General features: G+C 43.7%; 1 protein-coding gene across 4 annotated transcripts in view; it reads right to left on the minus strand.

Annotated features, from left to right (window-relative positions):
- The window catches only part of NR1H4 (nuclear receptor subfamily 1 group H member 4), a 133,359-nt gene that overhangs the window by 82,703 nt on the left and 30,583 nt on the right, over positions 1-20,073 (minus strand). For 2 of the 4 annotated variants that reach the window (XM_056574614.1, XM_056574613.1), the window contains exons 2-3: positions 18,604-18,706; positions 3,188-3,323 (exon numbers count right to left, since the gene is read on the minus strand). In XM_056574614.1, the coding sequence (XP_056430589.1) occupies positions 3,188-3,272 (85 nt within the window). In that variant the 5' untranslated portion in view covers positions 3,273-3,323; positions 18,604-18,706. The remainder of the gene's footprint in view (positions 1-3,187; positions 3,324-18,603; positions 18,707-20,073) is intronic. The other 2 variants (XM_056574615.1, XM_056574616.1) reach the window with 1 other exon arrangement.

Consider the following 20,073-nt stretch of genomic DNA (forward strand, 5'->3'; position numbering starts at 1 on the left):
CCCCGGTCCAGTCCCCGCCCGGCGCGCGGCGGGGACCGAAATCCCCACGGGCGTACAGGTACGCCCTGGGTCCTTAAGTACCAGGGACCGAAGGCGTATTTGTACGCCCTGGGTCCCTATGTGGTTAAGGACCAAGCATTTTTTTTGTGCGACCAGTTGTCCTTTGTAATGACATCACTCATTATACCATAAAATGTAAGGCTCAACCAAAAAATTACTATTTGTATGGGGAAATTAAAAAGAAAACCGCAATTTTGCAAATTTTGGAAGGTTTTGTTTTCACGCCGTACAATTTACGGTAAAAATGACACGTGTTCTTTATTCTTAAAATGCTACCCATAATTACATACTTTTCTATTATTGATGCACTTAAAAACAATTTTTTTAACCAAATTAGTACGTTTAAAATCCCTCTATTTTGACGACCTATAACTTTTTAATTTTTGCGTATAAGCGGCGATATGAGGGCTCATTTTTTGCGTTGTGATCTTTACTTTTCATTGATACTACATTTGTTTATATAAAATTTATATACTTTTATAAAAAATGTTATTCATTTTTTTTTTATTTTTATAAAATGTGACAAAATGTAATGCCTGTGCTCCGACCGGACATGCCGGCCGTGAGCGCTCTTTGCTCATGTTCCCGCCGCCGGCAGGGCTGGGATTCGCATCGCGGGACACGCTCGCATGCGAATCCCAGCCCGTCACTCACCTTCCTCATCTTCCGCCTCTCCGTGTCCTCGCAGCTCCGGCGTGCGTGGCCCCACCTCCTAGGGCGCGCGCGTCGGAGCTCTTACTCTTAAAGGGCCAGTGCTCATTTAATTAAGTGTCTACACCCTGTCCTTTAATATCAGCTCCTCCCTTGGTTCCCTGCCGGATCTTTGGTTACCTTGTGTCATAGTGAAAGTCTGTGTTCCTGTTACGGTGTACCTGTTCCCTGTTACCTTACCTATCCTGTACCTGAGTTATCTGCCCTGACCTACTTCCATCTTGCCACATCCTGCCAGTCTCCTTCTGTGCCTCACCACCTCCCAGATACCTGTGTGGACGATTCGTGCCAGGGGTAGCGACCTGGGTGCCACCTGCCGCAGCAAGACCTTCCCGCTTTGCGGTGGGCTCTGGTGAAATCCAGCGGCACCTTAGACTCCTCTCCCTGACTCACGTCATCATCCACACAGGCCCAGAGGATTCACCACCTGCCGTGTCCCGTTACACAAAAAGCAGCAATTTTTAACTTTTTCTTTTTTTTTACGTTCACGCCGTTCACAGTACGGTATCATTAACATTATATTATAATAGTTCACCCATTTACGCACGCGGCGATACCAAATATATTTATTTTAAAAAAAATTTTTAATGGGAAAAAGGACATTTTACATTTTTATTGGGGGAGGGGATTTTCAAATTTTTTTTTACTTTTATTTTTTACTTTTTATTTTACTTCTTTTTTTACACTTTAACCTCTTCAGGACACAGGGCGTATGGATATGCCCTGCATTCCGAGTCCTTAAGGACCGAGGGCGTCTCTGGTGACCTGATCACCCGGAAAATAGGGCTGATCGGAGCTGTCAGCAACAGCCCCAATCAGCCTAAAGGATAGGAGTGAGGTTGCAAAGCTGCGATCTCCTCCTATCCCCTGCCATTACTCAACACGGAGTTCTGACCAATGGCAGCACAGGACAGGTGGGTTGTCCCCCCCCCGTTCTGCCTGCCCCTGGATGTCGAGGGGCTCTGGGAAGAAGATGGAGGCCAATACCTGCAGAAGAAGATGCCTGGGGACCTGGGATCTTCGCTGGAGCCTGCTGGATCTTTGCTCAGGTAGGGAATCGACAGTGGGGGGGGGGGGGGGGGGGAATTGAAAGTGAAAGTAAATCGATCTTTACTGTGGCAACCACTAGGGGGGGGCCAAACTGCAACTCCCAGCATGCCCAGACAGCCAAAGGCTGTCTGGGCATGCTGGGAGTTGTAGTTTTGCAACATCTGGAGGGTCACAGTTTGGAGACCACTGTTACAGTGATGCCCAAACAGTAGCCCTCCAGATGTTGCCAAACTACAACTCTCAGCATGCCTCGACTGCCCAGGCATGCTGGGAGTTGTAGTTCTGTAACATCTGTCCCTTCAGATTTAGCAATTTTCATGACATTTTTGAAAATTGCTGCTCTACTTTGAAGCCCTCTAATTTTTTCAAAAAGCAAAAGTATGTCCATTTTATGATGCCAACATAAAGTGGACATATTGTATTTGTGAAGAAAAATAAAAACTTTTTGGAATATCCATTTTCCTTACAATTAGAGAGCTTCAAAGTTAGAAAAATGCTAAATGTTCAAAATTTTCATGAAATTTTGGGATTTTTCACCAAAAAAGGATGCAATTAACGGCAAAAATTTACCACCAAAATAAAGTAGAATATGTCACAAAAAAACTATCTCAGAATCAGAATATTCGGTAAAAGCGTTTTTGCCTCATTAATTCGTAAAGTGACGGTGGTCATAATTGCGAAAAAGGGCTCAGTCCTTAAGGTGAAAAATGGCTGCGTCCTTAAGGGGTTAATAGTCCCCATAAGGGACTATTCATAGCAATCAGTTGATTGCTAATACTGTTCAGTGCTCTGTATAAGGCAAAGCACTGATCAGTGTTATCGGCTATCTTCTGATTTGGTCTGCTCAATCTCAGACCAGAGAAGAAGACTCTGACTCAGAGCAGGCGGAGGCAGGTGATGGGACCTCCGTCCGCCATGTTAGCTGATCTGATCCTCGCGGCCGTGCCATGGGCGATCAGATCAGCATAAAATGTAGCTGTGCTGCTATGATCTGTATTGATCAAGGCATCTGAGGGGTTAATGGCAGGCATCTGCGCGATCAGCAGCCGGGACCAGCCGCACATGACCCGAGCATCGCTCCGATGCTCGCAGTCATGTACAGGACGTAAATGTATGTCCTGGTGCGCAAAGTACCACCACACCAGGACATACATTTACGTTAAAGAAAACTCCCACTCCCCACTATTTTTTGGGTTTACTATACAGTACATTTGTTTTGGCTCTTAGAATTGAGGACTGAGGAGGTACAAAGAGTGGGAAAAAGGGGTATTAGCTAGAGAGCTGTGCTTCAACAACATTATTTAGTAATAACAGATCCCGGCCAGAAATAAAACTTTGTTTGTTATAGTTAGCAATTTTGACTTACCAACAAATTGGCTATTTAAGAGCGAAATTCCTGTGTCCACTGGATGATGGCAGTGATACCCCGTAATATCAATTTCAGATTCCATCCAGGATTATTCTTATTTTTCAAGGTTTTTTCTTCTCTTTTGAAAGATTTCCTATATACATGAAGATGAAGATTAAAGGTAATATAAATATCCATGTTCAGAGGTTTAGTCTCTGAAACAAAAAAATTATAATAAAAATAATAAATGATCATATATTCTAAATATAATAAACATTGTGCACTTGTTCTAGAAAAAAAAAACTATACTCACAGCATAAAATTATATTAACACAGTGAGTTACAGCAAATTGATTGACCCCCCCCCCTCTAATATGTATATTTTTTATTAATACGCATGAAAAAATCTGCTGCACCAAAAAATGTTTTATAGTGGTCAAAGGTATGATTAAATCCTCTATATCATGATCACCTATCACAATACCTATACCAGTACCTATATACAACATGCTAGTCCTGAGATGTTTTCCCCCCATTGATGTTGGGGTTCCTCGAGGGACAAACCAACCAGAGCCCCACAGTCTTGGCTTATACTTCTCCTGATGTCAGTGGTTTTTTACATGAAATTCATGCTGTGGATATGGAAATCATAGGTAAATTGCTGGCAGAATTTAAGTTTATCCTGGCAGCATAGGAATCCATTTAATAGAACCTATGTATGAACATGACCTTATACTCCAGCTCTCATTTTTGTAGTGAATATAATGCCATGAAAGCTATTGCCATATTAGGATGCCCCATTTAGTTATTATTATTATTATGTTCAGATATGCAGAGTTCAGATTTTCGGAATCTTCAAAAAACTGTTCACCTTAGGCTGTACCTGTACTTTGCAAGGTACTATGTGACCAACTCCAGCACAGCAAGAAAGGGGTTACAACAAGTACTGAACTGCTGATGATGATAATGATGATGACAGGGGGTGGGGAGATTACATTACTACATTTAGTAGGAATCACTGTGTACATACAGTTGTAGGAACAAAAGGGACAATTGCCCAGACATTTATGGGTAGTAAGAGATAACAGGAAAACCTTGATTCACTTTTCACATACAATGTGGACCCTCTGGAAGAGACAGACAGGCTCGCGGATTGCAAATACAAAGCTCAGGTTCTCCCTTACAGTAGCCAACCCCCACTTCCTGTCTTCCATCTCTGTTCCTCTTTTTAAGATGGACTAAGCCTAACAACAGCAAGTGGAAAGCTGATTGCAGGGAGGTGGCCAAGACTGTAGATCTCTTTTTTTGTGGTAAAGAGACATTTTTAGTAAATTAAGTGATATGTTAGAAATTACAAAGGAAGTTGTTTGAAACAACAGTGCCCAGTCCGCTTTGGGATACAATATAAGGATACAGCAGAATTAACTAATTTATAAATTTTCTTGCACATTATAAAATATATTGATAGGTGAACTTGTGTATTGTGAGCCCTTAAATCGGACAGAGACCGATTTGAGTGATAACAAGCTCTGTACAGCGCTGCAAATTTTGATGGGCTACATAAATAGGTAATAAGGAAATATTGTTATATGCTTTAGTTATAAGAATTAGTGTGCAAAAATATGCATAACAATTACCATAGCAATCAATAAGGTATCAATATCAATTTTTCCTGAACATTTCTGAAAATAGGAGCCACTGCTTTAGCTGTACTATCTTTATGTACAAGACCCTATATCTTTTTTTTCCCCACTCACCTTGAGGGACTGAAATGTTCCCTGTTAAGGTTGCACCATGCATCTCTGGAGCATATCTGTGTGACCCTTGGTCACAAACATTGTGACATTGTTTCTGCACTGATAAACTAAATACAAAAACATCTGTTTAGTTAAAATTTTGGGAAGCTCTTTGGTTTGCACAGTCTCCTGTTTTATGGCTGAGCTTTTGTTACACCTAGATGTTTGCATTAAACTTGGAACTTATTATGCGTTTACAGTTGATCAAGGCAGATCAGAAACATCATACCTACTGACTAGTGACAAAGGTGGCATCCTAAAAGTGTGCAACATTTTACATCATGGAGCTCTTTGTTACAGTCCATAGCAATACCAAAGCTTGGATCTATAGAGATCGCCCGGCTGTGTGCCTAAATCATTACTGTCATTTCTATAAACTTTTGACATGCCCAGACAAAATTTTAGATTACACCAGTTGTCAGTCCTGAGACACACTGCAATAGTGTGTTATAATCAAAGGAAGTGTGGTTGCCCAGTACGGGATGGTGTGTCCCCGTACATTTCTCCTGCCCTGTTAGGCAGAGTCCCTCCATGTGCCCAGGGCCCCCCTTTACACTGTAACCCCTATTGTATATATGTTTGTATTACTAGTGTACTGTTGCTTTAACCCCTTAAGGACTCAGGGTTTTTCAGTTTTTGCACTTTCGTTTTTTCCTCCTTACCTTTTAAAAATCATAACCCTTTCAATTTTCCACCTAAAAATCCATATTATGGCTTATTTTTTGCGCCACCAATTCTACTTTGCAGTGACTTTAGTCATTTTACACAAAAATTCACGGCGAAACGGAAAATAAATCATTGTGCGACAAAATCGAAGAAAAAACACAATTTTGTAACTTTTGGGGGCATCCCTTTCTAAGCAGTGCATATTTCGGTAAAAATGACACCTTATCATTATTCTGTAGGTCCATACGATTAAAATGATACACTACTTATACAGGTTTGATTTTGTCGTACTTCTGGAAAAAATCATAACTACATGCAGGAAAATGTATACGTTTAAAAATGTCCTCTTCTGACCCCTATAACTTTTTTATTTTCCCACATACAGGGCGGTATGAGGAGTCATTTTTTGCACCGTGATCTGAAGTTTTTATCCGTGTGATTTTTGTTTTGATCGGACTTTTTGATCACTTTTTATTAATTTTTTAATGGTATAAAAAGTGACCAAAAATAAGCTTTTTTGGACTTTGGAATTTTTTTGCGTGTACGCCATTGACCGTGCGGTTTAATTAATGATATATTTTTATAGTTTGGACATTTACGCACGCGGCGATACCACATATGTTTATTTTTTTAATTTACACTTTTATTTTTTTTATGGGAAAAGGGGGGTGATTCAAACTTTTATTAGGGAAGGGGTTAAGTGTGAAGGCTAGCGAATGTTAGCCTGTATTTGTGAGAGGGGGCGGGGTTATCACTATAAGAACCCGCGGCGCCACTAGCACGACATGCCGCGGGTTCTTCACGTCATCTATGATCAGCTGACTGTCGGGTCAGCTGACCGGAAGTTCGCTCAGAGTTGGTGTGGGTAAGTGGCTAGGACTGGCTGAGGCGTGCGACGGCGCCCTCCTCGCTCCGGAGGTAAGCCGCAGCTTCGGGGGGACCTCAGTCAGTCCAGCCCTGGTCATTATACATTTTTGGGGGCACGTTTAGTAGCGGTGTGGTTACGGTGGGCCACTACATGGGCACGGCACGAGACTGCGGCGATACGGCACAGTGTGTGTAGACGCCGCAGGTTCTCCACGTGACCACTGATCAGCTGACCGGTGAGTCAGCTGACCGGATCTCCTTCCATGCGTTGAGCAGTATCGGGTAGGGGGCTGGGGCTGATGGAGGTAAGAAGGTATGCTAGCTCTGGAGGTAAGCCGAAGCTTGGGGAAACCTCTATTCAGCCCAGCCCTGATGGTTATTTTCAATGTTGCATGTTATAAACTCACTCCACAGTGGCCGCCCCACACGGCTACGGCAACCACAAGGGCGCATGTGTCACGGCACCGCAAGAATAGCGGCTCAATTGGTACGGGGGCAAACCGTGGGGTAAGTGGAATTCATCCGGCTTGCTCACGGCAAGTCTGATAGGTCGACACTGGGACTTTAGCACACTCCAGGGGCAGGACTCGTTCAGGCACCTGTCGCATGACCATGTCAGGGCAGGAGTGTGTTTGGTCATAAATGTCATTCCCTCGTAGCCCCTTACGGTTGCTACGGTAATTCAGGGTGTTCACATTCGGTTCCTCCCGGTAGGAAAAAAAATAAAAAATGTTTTCATGGTGCGGTCTTTTTGGTCATGCAGGTAGGTTAATCTTAAATCACAGTGGGTGTTGCTGTGCACACAATCACAGCTTTTGTGCTGTACACACGGTCATAGCCTTTGTACTGTGCACACGATCGTAGCATTTATACTGCACACACGGTCGTAGCCTTTGCACTGTGCACACGATCGTAGCATTTATACTGTACACGCGGTCGTAGCATTCATACTATACACACGATCGTAGCCTTTGTACTGTACACACGGTCGTAGCATTTATACTGTACACACGGTCGTAGCCTTTGTACTGTACACACGGTCATTTCATTTATACTATACACACGGTCGTAGCATGTATTGTACACACGGTCGTAGCATTATAGTGTACTCACGGTCGTAGCATTTATATTGTACTCACGGTCGTAGCATTTATATTGTACTCACGGTCGTGGCATTTGTACTGTGCACGCGGTCGTAGAATTTATACCGTACACACAGTCGTAGCATTTATACTGAACACACAGCCGTAGCATTTATACTGAACACACAGTCATAGCATTTATACTGAACACACAGTCGTAGCATTTATATTGAACACATAGTCATAGCATTTATACTGCACACGCGGTCATAGCATTCATACTGTACACACACTCGTAGCACATAATGGTTATATAGTTGTTCTGTGCTCACGCTTCTATAAATTGGTGCTATACAGACAGTCATATAGTTATTCTATGCACACGTTCCTATAAGTTATTCACGCATACAGTCATATTGTTGTTCGATGCACAAGTTCCTATAAATTATTCCACGCATACAGTCATGTAGATGTTTACATGCACGCTCGCCTATAACGTAGTCTACAATTATATAGCAGTTTGGTGCACACGGGTCTAGAATTATTCCACGCATACAAACATATAGTTTTTCTGTGCACGCTCCTATAGTTCATCCTACAATCATGTAGTTGTTCTGTGCACACGTTCCCATAATTCATTCTACGCTTACAATTATTTAGTTGTTCCGTGCACATGTCCCTACAATAATATTCTACACATAAGGTCATATAGTTGTTCAATGCACTCGCTCCCATAGTCATTCCACACATGCAATCATATAGTTATTCAGTGCAACGCTCCTATAATCAGTGGCGCAGCACCCCCCCCCCCCAGCTACACCGACACCCCTGTGCGCCAGTCCGACAGCACCCCCCCCCCGGCCTTCATCGCCGCTGTGCGCCAGTCCGTCAGCTGCCACCCCCCCCCCGGCCTTTATCGCCGCTGTGCGCCCGTCCGTCAGGTGCCCCCCGGCCTTCATCGCCGTTGTGCGCCCCTCCGTCAGCACCACCGCATGGGACGTCAGTGACGTCACTCGCAGGGCGCCAGGAGAGAAGGATCGCTGCGCTGGATGGGTGAGTGTGTGTGTCTGTCTGTTGCTATCTCTGTCTGTGTGTGTGTGTATGTGACTCTGTGTGTATGTGACTGTGTGTATGCATGTGACTGTGTGTGACTCTGTGTGTGTGTGTATGTGACTCTGTGTGTATGTGACTCTGTGTGTGTATGTGACTGTGTGTGTGTTTTGCAGGGGGACCCAGGAGCTTTAAGCTACACCCCTGCCCACAATCATTTCTTGTATTGGAATTATGTAGGAGGCCTTATGGTGTGCCAAGTATGCCTTATTTTCTATGTGTGTGACTCTGTGTGTGTGTGACTCTGTGTGTGTGTGTGTGACTGTGTGACTCTGTGTGTGTGACTGTGACTCTGTGTGTGTGTCTGTCTGTGAGTGTGTGTCTCTCTGACTGTGTGTGTGTGACTCTGTGTGTGTGTGACTGTGACTCTGTGTGTGTGTGTCTGTCTGTGAGTGTGTGTCTCTCTGACTGTGTGTGTGTGACTCTGTGTGTGTGTGTGTGTGTGTGACTGTGTGACTGTGACTCTGTGTGTGTGTCTGTCTGTGAGTTTGTGTCTCTCTGACTGTGTTTGTGTGTGTCTCTCTGTGTTGTATGTGTTTTTTTTTGTGGGGGGGTTAAACAGTGATCTAATGTGGGGAGACTTTGACCCATTGTGGGGAACCTGCAAGGGAACCTGTGGCCTAATGTGGGGTAACTACTACCAAATGTGCGGAGTCTATGCTACCTAATGTGGGGATTCTATGCTACCTAATGTGGGGAATCTGTGCTACCAAATGTGGGGAGTCTATGCTACCTAATGTGGGGAATCTGTGCTACCGAATGTGGGGAATCTATGCTACCTAATGTGGGTAAACTGCTACCTAATGTGGGGAATCTGTGCTACCTAATGTGGGGAAATTGCTACCTAATGTGGGGGAACATGTACCAAATGTGGGGAATCTATGCTGCCTAACGTGGGGAAAATATGCTACCTAATGTGGGGGAACTGCTGCCTACCTAATGCTCCCCCCCTGGCAGTAGCACCCTCATCATCCACCAGCAACACCCCCCCCCCCAGCAGTAGCACCCTCATCATCCACCAGCAACACCCCCCCCCCCAGCAGTAGCACCTCCATCAGCAGATCCTGATGGTGGATGATGGCGGTGCTCCTGCCAGGAGGATGATCCTGCGGATGGATGATGGGATGATGGATGATACTGCCAGGGGGGATGGCCAGTTGCACCCTCATCATCCTCCAGCAACACCCCCCCAGTAGTAGCACCCCCATCATCCACTAGCAACACCACCAAAACCCCCCTCCCGTGGTAATAGCATCAGCTAACGGATGTTGAGGGGTGTTACTGCAGTTGTGGCATTATATTCAGAGGGTGCACTGTATGGTAACGTTAAATTCAGAGGGCGCAGTTTGTGGTAGTATTATATTCAGAGGGTACAGTGGGTGGTAGTATTATATTCAGGGGTACAGTGTGCGGCGGTATTATATTCAGGGGTACAGTATGTGGTAGATTTATATTCAGAGGGTACAGTATGTGATGGTATTATATTCAGAATGTACAGTGTGTGGTAGTATTATATTCAGAAGGTAGAGTGTGTGGCGGTATTATATTCAGGGGTACAGTATGTGGTAGATTTATATTCAGAGGGTACAGTATGTGATGGTATTATATTCATAATGTACAGTGTGTGGTAGTATTATATTCAGGGGGGACAGTGTGTGGCAGTATTATATTCAGAGGGTACAGTGTGTGGCGGTATTCAGGGGTACAGTATGTGGCAGATTTATATTCAGAGTGTACAGTTTGTGTTGGTATTATATTCAGAATGTACAGTGTGTGGTAGTATTATATTCAGTTGGTATGGTGTATGGAAGGTTTATAATCAAAGAGTATAGTGTATAGTAGTATTATATTTAGAGGATACAGTGTCTGGCAGGTTTATAATAATACTTGTTTTCATATAGAGGATCAGAATGCGCTGACATAGTGAGGAGACGTCTGGGCGTCACATTCTACAGACAGAAGTTTTAGCTGGACCAGGCGGTATGTACCATCTGAATTAGATAAGTGAAGACTATAGAGAAGACGTCACCTGTAGTCACTGATGTCATTGTGTATTCTCCTCTCTATGTCCTATCAGAGCTGTAGTCGCTTGTCAGTTCTACAGTTAGGTCAGTGAAACTACAACTCCCAGCATAACCTCACCACTGCTCAAAGGGGTACTCTACTGGAAAACATTTTTTTTTTTTATCAATTGGTGCTACAAAGTTAAACAGATTTGTAAATTACTTCTATTTAAAAATCTTAATCCTTCCAGTACTTATTAGCTGCTGTATAAGTGATTCACAGGAAGTTCTTTTCTTTTTTTATTTATTTTCTGTCTGACCACAGTGCTCTGTGCTGACACCTCTGTCCATGTCAAGACCTGTCCATAGTAGGAGCAAATCCCCATAGCAAACCTATCCTGCTCTGGACAGTTCCTGACATGGACAGAGGTGTCAGCAAATAGCACTGCGGTCAGACTGGAAAGAACTACACAACTTCCTGTGGAGCATACAGCAGCTGATAAGTACTGTAAGGATTAAGATTTTAAATAGAAGTAATTTAAAAATCTGGCACCAGTTGATATAAAAGTAAATGTTTTCCAGTGGAGTACCCCTTTAAGTAATTCTGTGAGCTGTATATTTAAATGGTGAAAACTTCTTTAACACTTTCCTATTCTGTGGCAACTGGTATATCTGAGTATTATACTGGAATTTCTCACAATGCGCTACAACAGTGGTGTCTGTCACAATAGGCTAAAACTTACTGAGGGGGGGGGGAGGTATGGGGTGACACCATTTTCTACCGCACAGGGTGACACCAACCCTAGCAACGCCACTGCCTATAATCATTCCACACAGACGGTCATTTAGTTGTTGGATGCACCCGCTCATACAATTTGTCACGCTCCTATAATTTAAACCATGCATACGATCACATTCTACATATTTACTCTTTATTTATTGGGTTCGACACGGCCCTCCATTTATAGGAGGGGCGTGTCATGTGTTTGTTGTTGCACGTGCACTCGTAGCCATTGTGCAGTAGCAGTGATGCTGCATGGCACGCTGGTGGTATGGCACATGTAGCCATAATATTCATACTGTGCATCTGCTCGTAGCAATTATAATATATACATACGGGCGTAGCATTTATGCTGTGCAGTCGCTGCACGGTACGTGCGCTCATAGGGTTGTATTGTAAATACGCTCATAGCATTAATCTGGACATACGCCAGATAGTTCTCCCTTTGCATACACGCATTTTAGCTGTTCCGGGCTGACCCTCACTTAGTTATTAGGTGCATTAGCTCATATAGTTTCTTTACACATACGAGCATAATTTGGGCTCGGCACGTTCATAGTTCGTTTTCGCATACAGTTTATCCTGTGTATTCGGTAATAGAGGTATCCTGTGCTTTCATAGTTCGTTCTCGGCATACACACACTTAGTTAGTCTTAGGCACAAGCTCATAATTGGTCCTGGGTATACGCTCATTGTTGTCAGGTGCACATGCTCTTATAGTCCTGTGCTTACAATCACTTAGTTGTTACCTGAATAAGCTCAAGCAATTGGTTCCATGCTTGCAGTCATAAATCGATCTGGTTATACGCTCACAATTTGTTCCATGCGTATGTTAGTTAGTCTGTCCTGGACATTTGTGCGTGTAGTTTGTTTGTGCTTTTAATTGTTCAGGGCATATACTTGTCTAAGTTGTATGCTTACTCTCACTGAGTCTGTTCTGCAGTTACGCTTATATTTTGGTTCTATGCATACGGTGGTTGGTTTTGTTTGACCATACGCACTTAGTTTGTGCTGTGCGCTTGCTCATATCGTTGTCCTGGCACACGCACTCATAAGTTGTTCAGGTCATTCACTCGTTTAGGTTATTCAGGCTACTCTATCCTATACTGGTTCAGGCCACTCTGTCATTTAGTGTGTTCTGTGCATACGCCCATATAGTTTGCGCTGTACATAGTCGCATAGTTTGTTCAGGGTGTACATTTATATTGTGTGTTTGGCTATTCGTTCAGATTGTGGGATTAGGGCATTCAGTCTTAGTTTCTCTGGGGTATAAGTGTTGATGATCTCCTCTGACCACACGTTCTGACAGCTTGGTTTGCTAAAAGTAGTGTTTCATAGATATGGTGCAGTGGGGTAGTCAGCGTTGGTAGATATTCATGTATAGTATTACGCATCAGGGCGTCATGCTATCATACAGTTTGTACTGGGTATATGCGTGATACTGGGTAGTTGTTCATATAGTTTGTTCAAACGTGCATACGCTCGCTCATGCAGTTCATTCTAGCTTCACGTCATATAGTTTGTGCGGTACAGGCGCTTATAGTTTACGGTCATGGTGTCTGTTTTGGATCTATGGTCTTAGTGTTCTTGATGTACACATGGTCTGGTTGGTTATGCCGGGCTCACGTTCATATTGTCATATTCAGCATATGTGTCAGGGAGTTATGGTAGGTATATGCTTATAGCGTTCATACTCGGTAATTGTTGTTATGTTCGTTCGGTACATTCGTTACCTTGGTTGAGGCTTTCGATTTCGGATTGACCAGTCACGTCTACAGGTCGGTCCGAATACAATCTGACACGGCTTCAGGTTGGCGACAATGTGATTACATATGTTGCGTTTAGTTAGCTGTTGGGTTAGGCTTCAGATGTATAGTTTATTTCCCTAAATAGGTCACTTCGTGGTTATGAATGGTCTCGGCTTCAAGTTGATAGTGATAATGTTAGATATGTATTTAGTGGAGTTTTCCATTTCGGCTAGACCTGTCACGTCCACAGGTCGGTTCAGTCATTACCCGACACGACTTCGGGTTGACGATGTCATTATGTTTGCGCATGTTTATTTAGCAGTTGGGACATGCATACAAGGAAATAGCTTGATTTCTGTTGAGGTTTCGCCTGTCTCGGCGTCAGGTTGTCGATGATAGGGATCGAGTTTCACAATCTTGCCGGTTGCATAAGTGGTTTCATTGCCTGTCACGTCCACAGGTCGGTTTAGTTACAACCTAAGGCGGCTTTAGGTTGACGACCAGGTAGTCATCTGAGTTTTCGTGTTTAGCACTTGGGATTGTGCATACGGGCTTGGTTGGTTCTGTTTACATATCATTTTCATTCCTACTTGCATTGATTGGGTTTTGGCACTATTTGCTGCATTTAGCTCATACTATCAAGGTATATCTGTCAGGCCTCCAGTATCAGGTTGCATTATCTCACCTGACAAGGTGTCTTTGGATATGTCTCATGCCAGCGTTGCTGCTCTAAAGTGTTTATAACATGGAAGTTAAAAAGCCCTCTAGCCATCAAGCCTTGATAGCTGGCCTGGTTAGACGGTCAGCAGACGCCTCCTAATTCTCGATATGGATGTCAGGTCAGCTTAACGTTAAAGGCCGCTCTATTCTCAGGTGATTATGGCTTCTGGGGGAATTCACATACAGGTGCTAGGTCGAAATTACGTCAGTTTGTGGGAACACAGATAATCACGCGTCCAAATCGTATAGCTGCAAACGTCATTACCCGGTCAGGTTGTTTCGTATGGTATTTTCCTATCCCCCACTAGTGGCGCCCAGTTCCAGTGTTTCAAGCTTTCCTTTCGCACGTCTAGGAGCTAGTGGGGGTCCACCACTGTTATTGTTAGTGGGACGGCACTCACTACTACGTCATTTATTCATCATACATATTCACGTTAAATCCTTAGGTAGTAGTTTGTTAATAAAGCATTTTTTTTTAAATGTTGGAGTTTTGCCCTCTATTTTATTTAGGTATACCTACACGTGACAGTATATGGCACAACTCAGTCTGTCTGTTAGCTAGTTCATTATGTGGTTAGGTTTTAGGTAGGTACGCTACGCATTTGAGACCCCGAACACAAGTGTGAAGGCTAGCGAATGTTAGCCTGTATTGTGAGAGGGGGCGGGGTTATCACTATAAGAACCTGTGGCGCCACTAGCACGATACGCCGCGGGTTCTTCATGTCCCACCCGACACCCCCCCCCCCCCCTTATTTAACTCATTTCATCTCTCAGGAACCTTTTTGGTTTTTAAGGTATGCCCTCTATTTTATTTAGGTATACCTACCCACGACAGTATATGGCACAACTCAGACTGTCTGTTAGCTAGTTCATTATGTGGTTAGGTTTTAGGTAGGTACGCATTTGAGACCCCGAACACAAATGACCTTTATTAACACTTTTTTTTTACTTTTTTTTTTGCAGTGTTATAGGTCCCATAGGGGGCTATAACACTGCATACACTGATCTCTCATGCTGATCACTGGCGTGTATTAACACGCCTGTGATCAGTGTTATCGGCGCTTGACTGCTCCTGCCTGGATCTCATTCGTTGATCGGACACCAATGAGGCAGGTAAGGACCCTCCCGGTGTCCTGTAAGCTGTTCGGGACGCCGCAATTTCACCGTGGCGGTCCCGAATAGCCCGACTGACTAGCCAGGATAGTTTCACTTTCACTTTAGAAGTGGCGGTCAGCTTTGACCGCCGCTTCTAAAGGGTTAATACCGCACATTGCCGCGATCGGTATTAGCCGCGGGTCCCGGCCGTTGATGAGCACTGGGACCGCCGCGATGTGATGCGGGGTCGCAACGTGACCCCGCTTCATATCGCGGGAGCCGGCGCAGGACGTAAATATACGTCCTGCGTCGTTAAGGGGTTAAATATTATACCATGTGATTGTTACCCAAGAGGCATTAGTGACCAGGTGACCCCCCCCCCCAAGTGACCAATGGGCTCTTTGCTAGACACTCCTATAAAAGCAAGGGTGGAGCTACAATCTCTCTCTTCCAGCGTTCTTGCTCCTGCTGTGGTCCAGTGCAGTCATCTCAGTGTGTGTGTGTCCAGAGCATTGGAAGCCTCAAGCTTAAAGTCTGCAGCCACAAGTCAGCTCAAGTAAGCTCAAAGTCATCTTCATGTCAAATGTCAAGTCAGTCAAGTCTTCTATATAGTCACCGTGACCTGCACTAAAGTGTCTCTACATACTGCAAGTCCCAGCAAGCCTGCGAGGTCCCCCTGTGTCACTGGTCACCTCCTTGGTATATTGGCTGTACTGCATAGACTGTATGATCTGTTTACCCTCAGCAAAGCTACCGTTGTCCGTAACTTGGCGTCCCTGGCCATCTTATCCGACTGATATGCTCCATAGAATACAATGAAGTGCATCAGTTGGATCGGTGCTTTACCAGCTCATAACTCACTATTACAGCGAGTCTCAGGACTAAGACCCATGCAATCTAAACTTTTGACTCATCTGGACAACATGACAAAAGTTTCTATAAGTGACAGTGACACTTTAAACACCTGAACTTAGTAGTTAGCATGGGCATCCTCATACTTGTATCCATATTGGCCCTCATTTACTTAGAAAATCGGATTGTAAGTCTATCTTGCTTTCTTACCCGACTGCTTTTTCCCCCTGGTATTTATTATTATGTCGCATCCTGTTTGACGCTCGTGGGTTTTGTTGGTTTTGGTTTCCAACTCCTCTGAGTTGTCGGGAAAAAATCCACAACAATTCAACAAATTCGGGTTGGAAACCTTTATAAATACGTGGGAAAGCTCAGAAATGTCGGGTTACGCCCCTTTTTTGGGTTTGGGAGAATCCACATCGGGTCTGTTGGGAAAAAATGTCGCATTGTGTCGCAGATTGGCAGACAAAGATGCGACAAAAAAAAAACAACAAAACAAATCGGGTTTAGAATAGTAAATGAGGGCCGTTGTTTCTTTCTGTTCTGTGGTAAAACATACATATTCTTCTATTCCTCACAAGTTAATAGCTATGGGCTAAAATGACACAAAGCCTACATAGGATAGAGAATAGTATCTGATGACAGGGGACTCAATTACTGGGACTCCAACTGTTATAAGAACAGAACTAGTCTCTGAATGGAGGAGCAGTGCACAGACTGTCGCTCCATTCATTGTCTATGGGAGCAGCAAAGTTACCTAATCTAGAATGTGTCAGGTTTGCCAAAATCTTGTCTCTCCGCCAAGCGTGTTGGAGCTTGTTCAGTAACTGATTCAACATTGCGATGTCTTACAGGCCTGGTTCCTACAATGGTAGGGCTGAAACGTTATCTAGACTATTCCCCAATGACTCTTCCCTTGCATTGACCAATATATTTTTTACAATTTCCAAAAGAAGAAGATGCTTCTAAGGAAGCATTTGAGACTGATGCAATTCTTTTGCATCCACCAGATGATTTGTCCTTAACTTTCCAAAATAAAGTATGGACTTTCATTCCATTTATGTTTCAGAGACATTGAGATTGAAGGTATTGAAACTAATTCATGACTCCAAACTAATCTTCTAAATCTTCAAAAGGCATACATATTCTGTCCTGCTTCTTTTGGGGACCCAATTTATTGTTATGATGAGTATTAGTATTATTTTGCATGGTTGTAGCAGATAGGCTCTTACAATTTGATCAAAATATGTGCTAAGAACCCCCCATTTATAAATAATAGTGCTCACAGTGCCACTGCGTATTTTGACAGTCAGGATTTGCACTACAGAACATTTATTGCACTTTAATTGTGCTAGCTTTGTTTCTTTCTGGACAATCTGGGTTAGTGAATGCCTTTTTTTAGTTACAGCAGAATAGAGCTGGTTCCTATCTAGGTAGAGTTCATTTTGTTGTACTATGTCCACTAGAGAGGTGAGTCAGTTTACTATGCTAGGGACCCATTTACCATATATACTCGAGTATAAGCCGAGTTTTTCAGCACAATTTTTCGTGCTGAAAACACCCCCCCTCAGCTTATACTCGAGTGAACTCTCCACCTGTCAATCCCTTTCAGTGGTCTTCAACCTGTGGACCTCCAGATATTGCAAAAGTACAACTCCCAGCATGCCCGGACAGCCAACGGCTGTCTGGGCATCAGGGTCGGTTTTAGACAAAGTGTGGCCCTGGGCAAACCTAAAAATGGGGCCCCAAATTTTTTTATATTCTACCAAAAATATAGGCGCATTTATTCAATTTAGCCAAATAAAACATACAACTACATGAAAATATGCTTTAATTAAATAACATTAAACAAATGGAATAAATAAAATATAACAAAATCAATTCAACTATGAATTTTTCATCGAGAAAAAATCCAGTGTAGACAGTGCAGACAAGGCATTAGATATGGGACCACATACGGCAGCGTGTGGTTGCCCCTCCCCTCTCTCCCCAGCCATATGCGGTCCCGTACCGGCCAAAACGTGGTGTGAATGCACCCGTACACTACCTTTCATTTCAATGCTGGCAGACCCGTTTAAATGAATGGTAGCGTAACTTGCAGCAGATTTCCCACAGCGGGAAACCCGCTGCAAGCTACTAGCATGTGAATGCACCCTTATGCATCCAAGGTGACCAGTCTGTAGCCCTCCAGCTATTGCAAAACTAAAACTCCCAACATGCCCGGACAGCCAAAGACAGTTTGGGATGCATGCTGGTAATTGTAGTTTTGCAAACAGCTGGAGGGACGCAGATTGGACACCTAGGTTATCTGTGTGTCATGTGTATGTATTAGTGTATGTATTGTAGTGCTTTACTCAGGGGTGTTGCTAGGGACCTAAAACATTCGGGGCACAGGCCCACAGTGATCCATCAGGCATAAAATCCTTGCGTCCACATCAGACCTATGCAATTCCCATGAAATCCATGCTACTGGATTCTACGAAATCCCATGACAGATAATTGCCTATTATGTTTTTTACATAGTTCTACTGCTCCTCAGCCAGGGCTATTATAAGTAGGCCTGGGTAAGGAGCAGCAGAGCCATATAAAGAACACACACAGCTCTGCACATAGCTCTACTAATTTACACTAAATAGAAAGCCCCAGGGCAACAAATATAGAATAAAAACTCTAATACTATCACCATTGACGGATTACACAGTCATGAATAGTACCTTCAAATATCTGACTCTGCTACAGAAGCACCCTGTCTCTGATCGCAGGCTCTCTCCCTGTATATGAATGCGGACGGTTGTGGCAAGTGACGGAGCAGCAAAGCTGTGTAGAGAACAAATCACATCAATTATAATATTCTATTATGTTTACTGCTCCTCACCCAGATCTATTATAAGTAGGCCTGGGTGAGGAGCAGCAGAGCCATAAAAAGAACATTCAGAGCTCTGCACATTGCGTTGTACAGGGACTTACTCATGTACATGGAACACATGGCGTCATGACAACAATACTCATAATAAATCATGCACAGGTCATTTAGGAGTTTTTTTTTTTTTTTACACATATTGCACCAGAAATTGGTTGCATTTAAATTATAATACCTACAAAAGATAACGCACTTACAAAAAATGACAGATCTAATAATGCTGCATAATATGTCAATGTGGCATGATATGTCAATGTTTGCTTTGGTCTGCTCGATCTTGGACCAAAGCATAAGACCCCTGGAGACAGACGGAGACAGGTGACAGGCCCTCCGTCCGCCAATATGGATGATCGGATCCCCGCGGCAGCATCCATTTTACTGACTGCACTGATGCAGATGTCGTGATCTGTATTGATTACAGCATCTGAGTGGTTAATAGCGCACATGAGCGTAATAGCTGATGTCCGCCATTACCGGCGGTTAGCAGCCCGATAGCAGCCGGGAACTATGACATCAGCACCACTCCGGTGCTCGCCATCATGTACAGGATGTAAATGTACGTCCTTGTGCGATAAGTACCGCCGCACCAGGACATACAATTGTTTACATTATTTTATTTGAAAAATGGGAAAAGGGGGATAATTATTAGGGAATGGGCTTATTTACATTTATTAAAATTTTTTTGCGTTAGGGAGTACTGGGAGTTGCAGTGAGCTACTGACAAACTACAACTCCCAGCATGCCCTAACATAGCCTATGGCTCTGCAGCTGCCTCAAACCAAAACTACAACTCCCATTATGTTGCACCATAACTTATTCTGTAATACTATATAGTGCAACATGCTAGGAGTTGTAATTTTGGGGCAGCTGCAGAGCCATAGGTTGTATCAGGGCATACTGGGAGTTGCAGTTACTAACTACAATGCCCAGCATGCCCTGATACAGCTAACCCAAAAGGTTTGGTCAGCTGAATAGGGTGTTTGTGTATCAGGGCATGCTGGCCATTGCAGTTAGTAACTGCAAGTCCCAGCATGCCCTAATACAGCCTATGGCTCTGCAGCTGCCCCAAAACACAACCTGCAGCATGTTGCACTATATAGTATAATTTATATAATACTATATAGTGCAGCATGCTGCAGGTTGTGTTTTGGGGCAGCTGGAGAGCCATAGGCTGTATCAGGGCCTGCTGGGAGTTGCAGTTAGTGACTGCAATGCCCAGCATGCCTGGCCCCTGATACATCCTATGCAGCTGCTGCTGCACTAT

This window comes from Hyla sarda, chromosome 4 (genome assembly GCF_029499605.1).
Source record: "Hyla sarda isolate aHylSar1 chromosome 4, aHylSar1.hap1, whole genome shotgun sequence".
NCBI classification, from domain to species: domain Eukaryota; kingdom Metazoa; phylum Chordata; class Amphibia; order Anura; family Hylidae; genus Hyla; species Hyla sarda.